Below are 18,301 nucleotides of genomic sequence, written 5' to 3'. Positions count from 1 at the left end.
GAAATTGAAACTACTATTTTGTGCAGCTCCATGACAAAGCTGCGTTTAAACACAGGCTTGCTGCTGCTCTTTGTTCTGTTACTGTGCAACACATCTTAAGCACCCCGGTCACAGGAGCAAAGCTCCATGGTCTTCACAAGGACACTGCACCCACAGCTCTTGGTAGCTAACTCAGGTACTGTATCTTTCACCACAAGGAACAAAATGTTCCCACCCTTTACCTCTAAGAATTGCTTGCTACAGAAAATACAGACAAAATCTACAGAATCCCCAGATAGCAAGATTTAAAAAAAAAACCCACCTCAAGTTAGGAAGTAAATATTGGTTGGCATTTTGCCAAGTACACAGGAAAGAACTAACCTCCATCAGAACCAACTGATACAGACTGGGTGCTTGGAGATGAATTCTATCTGCTTCATTACCAGGGACTGAAATTATTCAGTGACTAATGAAGGGCTGAGAGGTGTGAGTGCTTAGACCAGGCCTGGGGAGTCAACAACACACTAGGAAGGAGCCCAGCCCAAAAAGAAGCCATAGGCAAGATAAGGGGAAGACTCCAGACCAGACAGGAAGGCAGCTTCCCGAGCCAGGCCTCAGGACTCTCATCATTACTGGAGAAAGAGGAATGGGGATTTTATACAAAGTCCCCCAAACAATCTTTGTGGCTGTATGCCGCCACATAAAATTAAAATTAATAATTACCAGTAAATCCTTTTGCCACCCTTGTAAAATCTCAGTAGAATTTACCTTCATATCTCCTCTGCACCTGGAATGCTAGTATGCTCTCAGATGGCTATCCTGAAGGACCTCAAGCTGAAGAGATCCCAAGCCTTGCACTAGACTTCTGCTAGACTTTAGCACCTGCCCTTTCCTAGGTCAAGAGTGTTTACCAACAATGACTGAAATACTTAGAACATGAAACTCAGGATGGTGCTTTCTGAATTGGTCTGAGACCTGTATGTCACTGTATCTCTCTCTCTCTCTCTCTTTTTCTCTCTCTCTCTCTCTCACACACACACGCATGCACGCATGCATGTACGCACACACACACACACACAGAGTGAACAAGAGAAACAGATGGAGACAGAGAGAGACAGAGAGATGGTATGCCCTCAGAGCCTTTGCACCTGCTAATCAGAATGACTGTCCACAGAAAGGTTTTGGCTGTGTCACCTAATTGTGAGGTGCTGGGCTGCTTGAAATACCCAGGAACCCAGTCCCTGAGAGGATCAACACCTAGGACAGGGAGCTGTGAGCAGTACACAGAGCAGGCAGTCTCTGGGATACCTAGGACAGGGAGCTGTGAGCAGCACACAGAGCAGGCACTCTCTCAGATACCTAGAGCTGTAGCTCTTACTCATAGCACCACCTGGATACTTCCAGAAACCTGATACTCCTGGGACCTCAATAGTTTAGCCCATTCTTTAGTTGAATGTACCTACTCCCCAAGCAGGTGGGGCATGCTAGCATGGAGAAAACTGAAGATGTGAATCTAACAAAATTAAAACATCACTCTGGAAGTGTTGCATGCCTTTAATCCTAGCACTTGGGAGACAGAAGCAGAAAGATCTCTGAGTTCAAGGCCAACCTGGTTTACAGAGTGAGTTCTGGGATAGCCAGGGCTACACAGAGAAACCCTATCTCAAAAAAACAAAACAAAACAAAAAACAAAACAAAAAAAAAAAACAAAAACAAAACAGCAAAAAAAAAAAAAACCCTTTACCCCCTAAAACACAAGGTATTGAGATCTGGCACCCACTGAGGCTGCAGAGTGAGGGACAGCAGTGAGGCTGACAGGTTCTTCCTGATAAGTTATTTCTCCACCGGTGAAATGAGACAATTCAAGCCAGATTAGATTATATTAAATGCAGGTTTATTGAGAAACTGCTCTTGGGCGAGTTCACTGGCCCCAAGGACCAAGGCCAGGGAAGTCACCATGGGGAGAGAGAAGGGGGTGGGAGGGAAAAAAGGGCACACAGAGAGAGAGAGAGAGAGAGAGAGAGAGAGAGAGAGAGAGAGAGAGAGAGAGAGAGAGGAAGGAAGAAGGGGGGAAAGAGGGGGCAGGGAGGGATGCTAGGAGAACCTGGAGGCCAGGTCTGCTTTGATATGTAAGATATGCACCTCAGTCCCTTGTCCCAGGGCTCAAACACTTCCTTCTACTATGCGGCCATTTCTTTAGCATTTCCTCAAGGGCTTCTCCATGAGCTTGTTCCTTATATCCCCTGTCCACAAATCCTGGGACTGTCATCCTTCATACTAATGGAGCTACAAGGCCAGGTTCTAGCTTTCTGTTTTCCAACTCCTACACAGCCTAAGTTTGACTGTCCTGGAACTTGCTCTGTAGCCTGTCCTTGAACTCTGAGATCTGCATGGCTCTGTCTCCTGAGTGCTGGAAGGGGTGGATCTAAACCTCTCTTAACGGTTTCACAAAATCTTTATAATTTCTGGATTATAGTTCATTCAGATATAGTCAAGTTGACAACTGAGAATAGCCATCACAATCCAACACTTTTCAATTTGACACATAATATCTCCTTAGGTCCAAATGAAAACAATAACCAGGTCATAAGAATGCTTAACATAACTATTCCTCATTCAACTGCAAACAAATAACAGTAAGCTTAGCTGGGTGAGATCTTGCCGGGAGGTTACCACTCCCTTAACGCCACTTAATATCCTTGGGATTTAACTCCATTCCACTTCCTGATGTCCCTTTAATTTTGAACCATACATTTTGTGTTTTTCCTTTCTAAGCTTGCTTTACTTGATCAAAATGTCCTTCATAAGAGGAAATCACAAGACAGAGTCTAAACTAGGCTTTTTTGAGACTAACTTTGTCAATGCAATTAATCTAAATCTCTTTACCTTAGCCCCAGGCGGACTCTTTAGACATGGGCGAAAAGAAACCGCATTCCTCATTAAAATTCCACAAGAATGATCTCTAGGCAACATACTAATATTCTTCTCTGAAACCTCTTGAGACAGGCCTCACAGTTCAAATCTCCCACTGTCACTGTCTCCATGCTTCCTACTAGTGGGGCCCACTAAGCCCCACTTGAAGCATTCTACTACTTTCCAAAGTCCCAACTCTACATTTTTCCAAACAAAAGCATGGTCAGGACTATCACAAAAATACTCAGCTCCTGGTATCAACTTCTGTCTTAGTTTGAGTTTTATTGTCATGAAGAGACACCACAACCAAGTCAACTAGTATAAAGGCAAATATTTAGTTAGGGTGGTTTACAGTTTCAGAAGGTCAATCCATTATCACCATGGCGGAGCATGGCAGCAGTGGGCAGACAGACATGATACTGGAACAGTCAACAGTTTTACATCTTGATTCAAGACAGGCAGGAGGATACTCTATTCTGCACTGGGCAAAGCTTGAGCACTAGGAGACCTCAAAGCCTGCCTACACAGTAACATACTTCTTTATACAAGGCCACACTTACTCTAACAGGGCCACACCTCCTAATAGTGCCACTTCCTATGGGCCAAGCATATCCAAACTACTAGAGCATCTTTTAAAAGTAAAGCCTGGGATAGAGAAATGTACAACTCAGGGGTCAAGAACATAGACTGTCCTTCCAGAGGACTCAAGTTTGATTCCCAGCAACCATGTCACATGACTCACAACTGCCTGCAACTCCAGCCCCTGAAGGATCTTTTCCTGCCTTTGTGGGCACCTGCACTCATGAGCATGAACCTACACATAGGCTCTGTTTTTAAAGCCAACCTGGCTGTGTGTGGTGTGACACACCTGTAATTCCAGCACTTGGAGGTACAGGCTGGAAGACAGGGAGTACAGGGCCAACTTGTTCTAGGAGAGCCTAGTTCAAACAAAAACAAACAAAAGCCAAACTGGATATGTTTGACCTGTGGCAATGTTCATGGCCTGCTACCCTGAAGAGCAGGCAAGCCAGGGAAGGGGGGGCAGACAGTTACTAAGTGCCTCCAGTACTTTTCTCTAGGACTCTGCAATACTATCTTCAAATACACCCAGAGAAAGGAAACACAGACACTCCCTGGCTGTTTTTAAAATCGTTTCACACAAATCATGTCACTCATGAGAGAGAATCAAGAGCACAGTCCTATTGGCAGCAGCAGGTGGGTCAGAAATAGCATCAGTGAGACAGCCAATAGAATAAAAGAAAGAGAGACACACTGTGAGGCAAGGGTGTAAAACAGTAAGCTACCCTGGAGAAAACTGTTGACTTCTGATAAAACATGTAAGTACCACACAGAGCCCAGCAAATGCAGGTCTGATCATTTGTACCAAGGAAATAAAACTTATGTTCATGCAAAGACTTGTACAGAGATGTATACATAATCACTCAAAGCTGAAGACAGCCAGGTGTTCTTTGGCGGATGAATGGTTAAGCAAACTAAGCTACATCACACCAGGAAATTCTACTAAACATGGATTACTGAACCATGCAATAAGGTGAGTAAATTCTCTGTATACATGTTGAGGGAAATAGGCCACTTCCCAAAGATGACACATAATTCAGCCTATATAGCACTCTTGCAATGACAAGAGCCTAGAAATAGTAAAGTGGAATAGTGACTACCATGAGTTAATGTATTCCCATTACCAAGGGGAATACAAATGAACCCCCACCCGATCCACCTGTGGTAATGGAAATGCCCCATGACTGACAGCACCAATGTCTGTATCCTGCTTGCCATGTTTACTGTAGTCTTGCAAGATGCTACCACAAAATAGGCAAAATAGGCAGAGGATCTCTGTATTTCTTCTTTAAACTACACATTGATGTAGAATTATCTCAACAGAGTAAGACTCAAGAGCCCCTGTTTAGATCCAGCTCAGCTGGATGCCTCTGGCTCATAAGCTATACATAATCAGTCTCAGCCATGACTAAATGAGGACCCAAGCTCATCAGCCTGCCAACTGCTGCCCTCAGATGCTCTCTGGCCATTGGGCAGAGACACCAATTCCTTAGGAGCCTTTCATTACACAGCATCTCAGTCCTTCAAAGTCAAGTGCTCCTAGGGAGAAACAAAAAAGTACTTATGATGGAAGTCATGGTCTTCTGTAATAACCACAGAGATGATATGTTACTCATGTCATATTCTACTCATCAGAGCCGAACTAATAAGCCCAGCTCAACACAAAGGAAAGGGATGTAACCAGGGGCCAAATACAGGGATGAAGCTCACAGAGGCCATCTCAGAGGCTGCCTATGACATCCCTTGGGGATGGCACTTCTCGGGCAGCACCCTCCTTCCTCTCTCTCCTTAGAGTTATCTGTATAAACATCCAATGTTCTCACTAGAAATGGAAGTCATGAGGGCAAACCCCACATCTGGTCCACATCTTTTCCCTCCCTGTTCTTCCCATGCCTAGCACGGTATCTATTCCCATGGTTGTTGTGTGTTAGAGAGTGAGTGGTAGTCACTCTCCACATTCCTGCTGGAGAAGTAGACCCACATGGGTGGGAGGGTTTGGACCACATGGTCTACCTCCTCTGTCCCAGCTGACCGGACCAACAAAACATAACAAATAAAAATAAATCTGAACTTCAGTACTTAAATAGGCTGGCCAAATGGTTCTTTACCAGGATCTGAAATGAAAATACCAAGAATTGAGGCATGTTAAGGGAATGGCACAATGAACCAAAGCCCCCGCTTCACTTCTGTTTCACAGAAACAGAAAAATATTTTAAGCAGAAAGGAAAAATAAGACACATGTGGACAGAAATAATAGTATCACGGGGCGGGGGGGACCACACACCCAAATAGTCAGGTCCCCAGAGCAGCCCCAAGCTCCAGTTACAGCCCCTCCCATAACAATCCTCACTGTCTCAGTGACTTTGAAGTTCCTGAGACATCAGAGGAGTGCCTGAACACTTGGGCAGAAGACATGAGAAAGCATTTACTTAACACTAACACCAAATCAGCTCAGGAAATATTCATACTCATCATAGGGACTGTTGATGCCCTAAATTTCACAGGCCTGTGATTAAAGCTTACAATGGACATACATTACCACATAAATAAAATATTTTGTTTTGTTTTAAAGCAGGGAATAGGCTGGGTGGTTCATGTCTTTAATCTCATCACTCCAGAGATAGAGGCAGGTGTATGCCTGTGACTTCAAGGCTAGCCCAATCTATAAAACAAGTTCCAGGCCATCCATCCATCCATCTATCCATCTATCCATCCATCCATCCATCCATCCATCCATCCATCCACCTATCCATCCAACAACCAATCAGAGGATAGGAGGATAGCTCAGTCAGTAAAATGCTTTTTGTATTACTATAAAGACCTGAATCTGATCCCCAGAACTCATGTAAAAAGCCAGGAATGTTGCTTCCATAGCACCAGAAGGTACTGCAAAGGCTGTTAGGGAGGAAAGTGAGCGAAGTCTTCCCAGCTCTGAACGCTGTGGGCTACAACAATGATTAGCATGGAAGATCTTCGCATGAGTGCAAATATGGCACAGATGCTATGGACGTAACCAACCGCTTTCTGGTTGGCTTTAAGGCCCACTCCCCAGGCAGAAACACGTCTGATAAGGTAAATTTGAGCAAGATCCCATGGCCACGATCACAAGTCCTACATGTGAAAGTACTACTATCTTTGTGTTAAATAGACAAGGTATTGCACTGCCCTCTGAACTCCTACCTCTCTACCACTACTGCAGCTCTCAGATGGCATCAGGCATCAGGAAGGTTCTCTGTGCAATGAGTGGTAGTTAATGCATAAATCTACAACTGGTCGAAGTACAGAGAACAAATGACAGACTACTCAGCCACAAATGAGCCATTGTATCAAAGCCCCTCCCCAGCACTCAGGGAGCACTGTGGAAGTGGGGGCAGAAAAACCAAGAAAGTCAGAGGCCAGAGAGGGACAAAGCAAACCAGTCTTCTGGAGAAGACAGAACCAGCACTCATGTGCTCACAGCAGCTCTGGTTGCCTGGACAACATCTTCACAAGATCAAGCCAATCAGCATTCTAACGTGGAGCTGGGAGGAGTTCATAGCCTCTACCCCTAACTGAGAAGCCATGACACTCAGTGGCTTCTAGGGGGGAAGTAGAGTCAGTTTTCTTTAGTTTGTGGTCTCACACCCATGACTAATGGGAGCAGCACAAACTGGACTCAAGGGGTCACCCCAGAGGTCAACTACCTCAGGGAAGAGCATCTAGTTTCTGGGTCTCAATCCAAACAGCCTATATTATCTCAAAGACCCCACCCTGTTGAGTCCTATAAAATCCACTTTGCTTTTCTCTGTCCCCATCTTCCAAGTGATAGCTTTGTTTTAATCCCCAGTAAACTATTTTTTCCACCCATGAAGTGGTCCAACCTTGCTTACAATCCCCAGCTCAGTGCAGTAGTAAAGACATTTCCCTTTACCTCTCAAGGCTAATGTGACTCACAGGGGGCTCTGTTCCAGAAGGCACTAAGCAGGCAGGCAGGCAGGCAAGCAGGCAGAGGAGGTCAAATAGTTGGTATGGCAGACTGAAGGAAGGGACCCAGCTAAAAGGAAAAGATAAGTTGGCCTGGAAAGTGGGACAGCAAAGTGTACAGGTGACTATATCTTAAAAAGCTACTTTGAAGACAGAGACCATGATGCATGTGGGAAAGTAGGAAGAAACAAGTCTGAAGGGAAAAGGGGCCAGACAAGAGAGCTGAGGTACCATATTGCTGCAACACTCTCCCTTTATGACCCATGTATCCAAAATGCATAGAGACAAAGAGAATATACACAGCAAACAATTGCAGAGGTGTGTGGTGACCACACTCAGCAGATTGAATTTCAATGCCACGTTGTTAGAAATAAGTTTGGAATTACAAATAAAAAGAGCACTACTGTAGCTGGAGTGTCTGGATAAGGCAGATGTTACTACTGACCAACAGGATGTGCTTGAAGCGCTAACACATGGTGACAGGAAGTGTACTTGGTTTTCATTCCAAGGAATTTGGTTATCTGCCTTTTCCTCGTCGGCTGGGGTCTGATTTTACAATCTCCATCAGCTGGGTAGTCAGAAAAGATCTGGCACATAGGAAATGAAGCAGGAATTGGGAAGGGTCACCACTCCAAGGGCACTACTCCTGGCCACTGAACTCCTGGAGTAGAGCAATGAACCTTTGAGTAAACAAAGGTTTCCCTGGGTGGGAGAATCAGAACATTGGCAAGTCTTGCAAGGTGGAGAGATAAAAGCATCATAATTCCTTGTCCTAAATACATTTTATAGTTCTTAACAGAAGAAATTAGGATTTGACATTTCTTGCTGTCTGAAGAGGCCGTTTGGGGGTAAGCCCAGGCTGCCCATCCAGCACCAAGCCCTTGAAGGCCTGTTCTACAGTGACTCAGCCTTGGCCTTCCTACACTCCTCAAAGCTTGCACTCAGACTAAATGAACTGACAGTGTCTTGTTCTCCATGAAAGTAGGCCCACAGCTTCCTCCAAAGTCCCAACAGGGCAGAGGCTGCTCATGTGACCTCTTGCTGAGACCACCACTCTCTTGGGTTCTACCACTTGGAAACCCCAAGGGCACTCAGCAGCACTGGCCTCAGTGCCCTGCACACTACCTGCTGGTTAACCTCAAGGAGATAATAAAAGCTAGCTGGAGCCTTGAAAGGTTAAAAGCAGAAGCCTGTGGAGGAACTACAGGCAAGAGTTAATACTCACCCACCATGCCATGGTCTCCACTGGCTGAGAGTCAGCTTCCAGTCCTGACACAGAGGACCACACCACATCACTCTTTTAGGATTTATGACAATCTGCTCAGCTGTGACCCATCAGAATAAGAGGCACCAAAAGCAAACAGCCTCCACTGAAATCGGTGGACACTCGTTCACAGCCTCTGTTGTGATGCACACAGATGTTTTTACTCAGGCTGGTGCCCAGTGTCTGTTTTTTCCTTTGCCCTCTCCAATGTGAGAATGTCCTCCCTCATGCCATGCTCCACACTGGCAGTTGGGGGCTCCCCAGCTTTACAAGAACTCCGAGTTCAGAGCGTTTCCTCCAGTGGAGCCTCACGAAATGGTGGTCTGAGAAATTCAAATTCTGGCTGTGTCCCACCTGCAAGGCCCATCCAGATTCTGCAGCACTGCTAGCATACCCCATGCACCTACAGTGGCTCAGGAGAAAACCGAAGCTATTGATTGGCCCCATAGCAAAGTATCTCCCAATGTATACCTAATGTAAGTTTGCTTCACTTAATTGGCAAATACCTACTAAGTGCCTACTTTATATCTGGATTGCTCTCAACACTGGGAATATGCACAAGTTCCTGCCCTGGTGGAGCTTCCATTTGGACAGGGCAGGCAGATGGTGCCCCCCCCCCAAAAAAAAAGGAAAGGAAAGGAAAGAAAAAAAAAGAAAAGAGAGCAACAACTCCCCCCAGAGTCCTACCGAGAGGCATGGCACAGCCAGGTAGAAGCACTCGCCTGGGAGTGAGCACTTTAACACACTACTGATAGGCAAACTGGGTCAGGAGAATGGAGAGAGAGGTCACAATGAAGGAAAGAGAAAAGCTGGGGTGGCTAGTGTGGGTGGTGGCAGGTACCTCAAGATGTAGAAAGGCTCAAAGATCAGACCCTAATGACTCTAAAGGACATGACAGGCAACACAAGACAAACCATGAGAACAGAAATCAGAAACACTGCAGAAAACGCGGCCTCAGGAGACCACTGCCCCATATGGCTTCTCTGAGTGACTCCCCCAAGGTCACTAAGTTAGTGCAACACAAGGCTATGGTTTGCAGCTCTACCAGATCCAAAGCCTGAGCTAGACAATTTGTGACGCATGAACTCCCTTTCTAGCCACTTAGACCTGCCTGGCTCAGCCCTCCTCACAGACAAGGGACCTAGAAAGCAAAGGAACTCAGATACATCATGGGACACATCAACCTATATACAACCTATATACTCAGATACATCAACTTATAGGGACACACCATAGGGACACATGTATACAGTCCGTATGCCTCTGGGATTCTATTCTCACAGCTGGTGGAATTCAAAGCCATACACATACCAGAAGGACACATGGGAGGGGCAGGCAGAAGACACATGCCTATCACCATTCATTAACTCTTAAGACACACATAGTGACTTCCTCAGCAGCACAACATCTCGGAAGTATATGTGCATGCCGGTGAATGGCCTGAACGTGCACCAAGTGAGGCAAGCATCCCTAAGGCCTGCTAGCTCCTCCCTGGACTGAAGGTTGTTTCTGCAGAAGCCACAGTTAGAGGCCTTGGCTAGAGGTGCCAGATCATTGAGTATGGAAGTAGTTAGGAACTCACTTGTTTTTTTAAGTGCTCTGTGAATTCAAAGCCGGGCAGGGGCCTTGGGAGACTCCTGACCAGCTGCTTTTGCCACAACTGGGACTTTAATCCCCTCTCGAGGTGCTTTCACTGACATGTCACTAAGCCAGAGCTGACAGCTCCTCATAGCCATGTCACACAGGACAGAGACACTGGCGAGCCCAAAGGAGCTGACCTCCAGTCCCTACAGCTCCGGTTAGGCACACGTTTTATTTGTTATCGCATAAGAACAAATGGTGACAAAACTAACACAGAGACAGAAAGAGAGAAAAGCAGAGAGCTGCCACAGGTCTGCGGAGGGACCACAGTCATGAACAGTAGGTTGGACTAGCTAGCCACATGTGACCTCTGGAGCAAGCAAAAGAAACACAAGGGCTGAGAAGAATCGAAGTCAGCACGCACACCTGGCCTGCCCTTGTGTTCCTCCAGGGATACTGCAGATGTGGTTTTTATGACACTGCTTCAAGGGGACAGTTAGTGCACAGAACATGGGGTTGCTTTCCCCAGCCAGGCCATTTTGCAGAGTTATAGCAGGGTAGGGGGTGGAGGTCAGGGAAGCTTCAAGGGACTGTGCAGAGAGATGAACTAGAACTCAGGTCTGGACACTAAAATAAAAGTGCAGAGGAGACCTGGCTCACCTAAGACCCTGCAGGGTTTCTTCCTTGTCAAGGGGGAGAGCAGCTGACTAGAAGTCTACACAGCTCCACAAACGGTCAGACACCCTGGGCTAGAAAGCAGCACAGAAACTACTCATGCCAGGCCACACTGGGGGCACTGGGGAGCGGACACACCTAGCTTTGCGAGATCACCTTTGGCTTGGTAATTCCGCCGTTGGGAAGACATCATGTGAAACAATCCTAAAGAAAGAAGATAATCTTTCTGCATGTGGACATCCACCATAGTGTAATTGACAATATTAAAAAGCCAACTGGATGCACTGAGGCAGCCCAGGACAGGACACTGAATGGTAAAGTGAGCCAAGCTTCATGTAGTTAACTGACACTCAGAAAACCTTCAAAGACTAATGACACACAGCCTGGGAAGGTGTGACATCAACGGCTTTGTTGATACCACCGCTTGCTTGTGTGCTCTGGGCTGAAATGAAATCAGTTTCATACTCTGACATACAAGAAGACTCAGAGAATCTGAATACACAGTGTACCTCCTACCTTGCCCAAATCTTTAAAGTGCATGTCATAGAAATAGTAGAAGATAGCAGTAATCAGCGATGCTGCTCTTAAGTGGTGTAAAAACACAACTTTTGGGCTGCAGAGATGACTCAGAGGTTAAGAGCACTGGCTGTTCTTCCAGAGGTCCTGAGTTCAATTCCCAGCAACCACATGGTGGGTGGCTCACAACCATCTATAATGAGATAGTAATAACATCTATAATAATCTTCTGGCCTGCAGGCATACATGCAGACAGAGTGCTGTATTCATAACAAATAAATCAATCTTTTTTAAAAAAACATAACTTTTCCTATTTTATTATTGTTCTTAAATATTTTATGAATCTTTTAAAATGAAAAAAAAAAAAAAGGGTGTGACTTGAGACAGAGCACTTGCCTAGCACACATGAGGACCTGGTTAGGTACCGAGGATAAGGGAAAACAAACATGTGTCTAAAGTTCTTTAGGTACATGGGGTGACCATATGCTACAAACATTAAGGAGGGCAGACAGTTCACAGAAACTTAACTAGCATCTTTGGAACTCTGGTCACCAAGTGACCATGTTCACAGGACTCTGGGAACACAAACTTAATCCTGCCTCCCAGGCCCCACCCACTTCACTCTCGATTTCCTGAAGGAGGGGGGGAAATGTCCAGAAACAAAATAACCAAAATAGCAAGAAAACAGCAGTTAAACATGAACAAAGCACAAAAGTAATGTCTTCAATGCACACATAAACACAAAGAACAGCAGTAAAGAACCAGCTCAGGACAGTATCTGGAATGTCTGAAATCATAGTGTCCCTTCAAAAACCACAGACATTCCAAACCACCTGATCAGCTGACCAGAAAGTAGCAATATAGCCACATTTCATGCAGCATCCAGACTTCCTAGTAGAATACAGCCCAGATACCACAGGAAGCATGGCACTGCTGGCTCTCCTTACGGCCACAGAGATTTAGTAACTCCTAGTGACTGTTTTCAGTAAGTAGATCTTGGGTATATGCGCAAATAAATCTCTGGAAGCACATTAACATTTGGCTAAAGAGCCTAAGAAAACACTGGGGATTTGGGTTAAAAGAGCTCCTTCCACTTCCTGTAGGTCCTGGACAGCCTATGTTACCTTAGTCAGAGCCATGTATACAGCTGGGGGCAGAGCAGGGGCCAGCATGTTACCTTGGATTCTAAGGGAACAGGAGCCACCTTAGTACTGGGCATTCCCAGAAAGCGTTCATCTGGGTCACCTGAAGGCACAGAAAGCTATCTAGAGAGGCAGGGTTCTAAACCAGATAGCCATGACTTCAAATTCTAGCTCTGCCACTTGAGTGACTATATAAGTCATAAGTAGAAGACAAAGTCTTAGTTTATGTGTCATTCACAGGACTAGGAGATCAAGCAAGGGGACAAAGCTGTACCTAGCTCTTTGGAGGCCCCTAGCCCCTGCCTCCCTCAGAAACAGGTGGTCAGCAATACTGTACCCAGAAGTGTATATAGAGCCTGACACCCCAGGGCCATTGCTCCTGGCCATCCAGGTTACCTTTGGGCATGATCTGGTGCATAGCAACTGAGAGGAAGAAGATGGAGTCGCTGTAGTAGGTCCCTGAGCCAGCACTGAAGTACTTCTGCATGGCCTCCACGACAGGGAAGAGCTTGTCTGTCAGCACAGCAACATCATGGAAGATGACCTGTAGTGGGAAGCAAGAAAACCCCAACAGTCAGCCAATCATCTCTCTCCGAGTTTCAGACACCTGACACACACTTGAGCCCAGAAGACAGAAACAGACAGGGTGGAGCTAAGAGAATGCTGGGAGTGACTGAGGGCAAAGGAAGTGAGGAAGGAGACTAAGGAGCAGACCCCAGGCAGCCAGGCTGGCAAGGACACTGTTAGGGACTGGGCGGTGGACATGTGGACATGTAGAAGGAGAAACAAGCAGTGGGCTCAGCTCTCGGGTTGCTTTTTAGTTTCAAATGTCACGACTTGAAGCCTGGCTCCCACGACAGCCAGAGGCAGGTCAGGTGTGGGCACCGCCCGAGACATTCTCAAGCAGGTGAGCTGCACTTCACTTACCTTCTCACCATCCATGACTCTGCACAGGTTTCCCATGTGACCACACTCCCTGGACTTCCGGAGCCTATGGCCACTATACCCAGCTCTACACCACTGGTTCTCCAGCCAACGGCTTCTGCTTTCCTGCTTTTGCTCTAGATTCCTAATATTTCTTACTTCTCTCCAAATTGTATTTCTTTTAGTTCATGATTATTTCTGTCCTCAGTCTCTTTCAATTTCTAAAACATTACTGAGCTTAGTTTGGCCAGGATTGGTAGCTCACTCCTGTGAGTTCTAACACTAAGGAGGCTAAGGCAGAAAGATAACTCAAAGTTCAAGTCCAACCTGAGCTACAAAGTGGGTTCTAGGCCAGGCCAGTTATGGAATAGAACCCTGTCTCAAAAATGCCTTTACCACTTCAGTTCTTTTGCCCCTAAAGCTGGCTTCCTGCAGCTTTAAAGCCAAGCTGCCAACAGAAGCTTCACTGCTTCTTGACCTTTTGCTCCCCCGGTGCTGCTTTCCTCCATCCCTTTCTGGCTACTCTTTTTCACACCAATCTCAAATTACCTCTCTCTCCCACACCTCACAGCCTCTGGCCCTGCCCTGTGGTTTCCCTCACGTAAACCTCATCCTCCTGAACATCCTCTGTTGGGCCTCACAGTCATTTCCCAAATACACACATTTATATTTGTCTTCTTAACTTCAAAACCTCCAAAGCTCACTGCCCTCAGGTCCAAACCTCCCAGCATGGCCTGCACTGTGGTTCCAAGTTCCCTCCCCACCTGCCTTCATGACAAGACAAGCTGAACCCTCACCCTCGTACTGGCCCATCAGCTGCCCTTATGGCCTGAATCCTTATAAGCATCCACTGGCTCTTCCCATGTGTGGAACTCCCTCTTCAGCCTTCCTTCCAGCTTTCACACCACCTCCCATGATCCTCCAGGCCCCTCCTATACTCCATCTCACATGGAGCTTCACTGGCTAGGACTGTCCCTGCCCTGTAACAGCTGGCTACATCCATGCCAGGCCACGGACACAAGTTTGTAACCTGAAGGAACAACATTCTGGACAAGAGCCTGAGTCCCTTCGTGGGTGACACAGGAATGGCAACACTCACCCTTGTGACACTGAGGTGACTAAGAACAGGACCCAGCTCAGGGGCCACTAAACTGCTCTCATTCCTTAGCCTCACATCCTGTCCCTGCCTGTGTCCTGGCCCCTCAGTCTCTCTCCTCACAGATCAGGCATGTGACAGCCTTCCCAGCACACCCCCATCACACCTCCAAACCATCACGAGGGGCTGGAATAGACAAGGCGATAAAAGCACGGGAGGGCTCTCAAGGGCCAGACATCTCCACATTCATTAAAGAGAGGGTGCGTGTGCGTGTGTGTGCCCGTGTACACGAGTGTGTGTGCATGAGTGTGTGGGTGCACGCTCCAGTGCATGTGTGTGTGTGTGTGTGTGAGGAGGTGGGATATACATGAAGGCAGGGCCTGCCTCAGCCACAGCCAAGCCCATAGAAGCAAAGTACTGTCAGCAGCCAGCTTACTCTGCCCCCAGCATCATATCACCCAAGCTTTCCCAGCAACAATTATCTCCAGTCAGCATTAATAGATTTATTGAGGACAAACAGATTGTCAGTACATTTGCTCCAAGAGCTGTACTGTTTAGCCAGCTCCAGTGAATATTCCAGGTAATGAATCTTTTTAAAGAAAAATGAATATATTCCAAGGCTATACTCATACAGCAGGATGTAAGCCACAGACACCAAGTGTGAATCAAAATGCCCAGTCTCCAGAGCCGGAAGCTGGTCTGAAGACTGTGATCCCCTCCAGCACCATCAAGCCTGGACCCCATGGCCCCCAGCCCAGCCCAGGCTCCAGCCTGGATGAGGGATACAGAGCTCCACCTCATGAGCTACAGGAAGAACTGCCACAAAACCTAGGAACACAGGGCTGTAAAGTAGCTGGTTACTGAAAGCAGTCAGCCAGTGAGCGGGCCAGAACAGTGACTCATGCCAACACAAAAGTGCGATTCACAGGGATGCAGACAACAAACATCAGGTCTCCACCTGTAGCACACCTTAAAACTTCCAAACCTACTACTTATAAGCATTACCCACACTCAACCTAAGATCTCCTTCCTCAAACCCTTCCCACTGACTGAACCACCAGTGTGAGCCATCTCCCCTATGCAGGACAGAGCCCATTCTGAGCTCATGAAGAAACTACTGGAAGTGTCCCGTCCCCAGTGACCTACCAAGCTTACAGCAAGACGGTTGGTTTTCTAATCAGCTTTTAATCAGCCATTTGTAAGCACTCATTAATTTCCTCTTATCAGTGATACTTAAAGGATTTTTATAACAGTATTTCATACCAATAATTACATGTCTATCAGAAATATTAACTAAATTTGTAAGTCTCTTTGCCTCCTTTTATTTTAAAAGTCTAAATTCGGTTAAAAGTCTAAATTCAATAAAGACAAAGTATTCATATTCTAAGTGTCCTCAAAAAGTTTGTTGTTCAAAATAAAGTATGTATGGAAGACACTCTGATCCTGTGCCTGGCAGGAGTAGACACTCTCCCTGGTACAGAGAGGCTAGAAGAGCCAGGCTACAGATCCTGGAAACATTCTCTGAGGAGCTAAGGCATGCACCACCACCACCCCGCCCCCAAGCCTTTACCTCAGAGTGAGGAAAACTCATTTGTCAAATGACAAGCCCACTGGGAACCATGCTCCTAGAGCCATGGAGCCAGGTAATGAGCTGGCTCTGGGCACAGGAAAACATGGTTTCGAGGAAACCCTGAGGCTGCCAGAAGACCAGCAGCTCCTGCAGCTGCAGGCTGCAGGGCCAGTCAGACAGGGGAAGGGTTGGGGGAGGTCATCCTCAACCACAGGAGAGAAGAACACTGCCAGTACAATCATCTCTGGTGCAGGGATAGCATCCATCTCCCGCAGGAAGGACAAATATGTCTCCACTGTCCACAGGGTTCATATCCAGCATGGAAGGATGCTGCAGCAACATCCAGACTCAGCCAACAAGCCCACCATCAACAGAACTGTCCACCAATGGGGACAAGCAAACATCCCTGCCCTAGTTTGCTTCTTGTTGCTGTGATGACACATGACCAAAAGCAATGTGAGGAGGAAAGTTATCTCGCAAGGAAAGTTATCTTCATCTGGAAAGTCACAGTTCATCACCAAGGGAAACCAAGACAGGAACTCAAGACAGGAGCCTCAGAAGCAGCCACAGAAGAATGTTCGCTTCTGGCTTGTTCACCATGGGCTGCTCTGCTGATCTCTAACATAGCCCTGGCCCACAGGCCCCTAGTCCTTCCCATAGGGCTAGGACCTCCTCTATCAACTACCAATCAAGAAAATGCTTCCACAGACATGCCCACCAGCCAACCGCACAGAGGCGATTCCTCAACTGAGAGTCATTCTCACCAGGTAGCTATAGGTTTGTGTTAAGTTGATTTAAAAAAAAAAAACCAACTAACCAATGCAATCCCAAATCATTACCACGTCATGGGCATAAGCTTGGGCTAGAATCCATCCAGTGATATGAGAGTAACACCCCCAGAGATTCAGGAGACACAGGGATCATTAGTGAATCACAGTCCTGCCTTCAATGGCATGGCGCTCTAGGCGCCAACTCCCTGAGGCAAGCTTCAGCCATCTCAGGTAAGGAACACAGTAGTGCCTGAGGAGGACAGACAATAGCATTGCCATTTTCAGTACAGCTAGAACGCTTTTCCATGCAGAATCTCCAGACGTGAGATAGATCTAGATATCAGAGCCGCCTGGCCCTTCAGTGTCCTGGCTGAACTGAAATTACAGATGCCATCCTGCATACTTAGCCACTTAACTGTGCCGGGCACAACCCAGAGCTGAGGACTTATCTGGAGGAGTCCTGGGGTTACTGACCACCAATCTAGTCAAATCAGTGAGTCTGGGTTCAGTGACAAACTTTTTCTAAAAACAAGGTGAAGTGACTGAGGAAAACACCTGACAGCAACCTTGGGTCTTCACACACATGCACACATACGTGCATATGTCCATGTCTGTCTGTCCTTCACACACACACACACACACAAAGCAAGAGAGACAGAGACAAAGATAGAGACAGAGAGAGAACCAACCTCTAAAGAAGTCTTAATGGATCAGGAAGAGTCACGAAAAGGGGCGTGTACCTCACACTGGGAAATGATCTTTCTCCAGCCCACTCACTGCTGACAGCCTCCCCATTAAGGCCATCTGGGAGGACATGAAATAGCAGGTAGGCCTTTCCTAGTAACAAACACTAGACACTTCCCAAAGAGGGGCTGCTTTCCCTCCCTCTGGGTGTTACCTTCTCCTATGGAGAAATAAGCACCTACTCACCTGAGATGGGCACCAACAACAGACCAAAGTAATGATCTGACCCAAGCCTAGCTTGCTGAACCAATGAATCATTGCGCTTACTGACAAGAGCATGGCGAAGAGCTACTTAAAGGAGCTGGGTGACCACAGAGCAGCCAGCCAGTATGAAGACTTCCTATAGCTGCATAAATGGAGTCATGTAAGCATGTTTGTGTACTGTAAACAGATTGTCCTTGTGTTATTCAAATGCTGGTTTCTCTGCCCTCACATCTTCTTACAATCCAGACCTGCCATTATAATGCTTATTCCAATATCTCCTGTTTCAAGTTTGTGTAAATAATGCTTACTATTTATTCTCTGCCTTGTCAATAAAAGCTGATCAGCCAATGGCTAAGCAGAAGAGAGAATAGGGTGGGACTT

General features: G+C 46.6%; 1 protein-coding gene across 1 annotated transcript in view; it reads right to left on the bottom strand.

Annotated features, from left to right (window-relative positions):
* The window catches only part of Xxylt1 (xyloside xylosyltransferase 1), a 128,827-nt gene that overhangs the window by 87,596 nt on the left and 22,930 nt on the right, over positions 1-18,301 (bottom strand). The window contains exon 2 of the mRNA XM_028753779.1: positions 13,009-13,156. Within this exon, the coding sequence (XP_028609612.1) occupies positions 13,009-13,156 (148 nt within the window). The remainder of the gene's footprint in view (positions 1-13,008; positions 13,157-18,301) is intronic.

This window comes from Grammomys surdaster, unplaced genomic scaffold (assembly GCF_004785775.1).
Source record: "Grammomys surdaster isolate TR1022 unplaced genomic scaffold, NIH_TR_1.0 125956, whole genome shotgun sequence".
Taxonomy (NCBI): Eukaryota; Metazoa; Chordata; class Mammalia; order Rodentia; family Muridae; genus Grammomys; species Grammomys surdaster.
The sequence above is the reverse complement of the archived record's forward strand: the minus strand, read 5'-3'. Positions and strand labels throughout refer to the sequence as shown.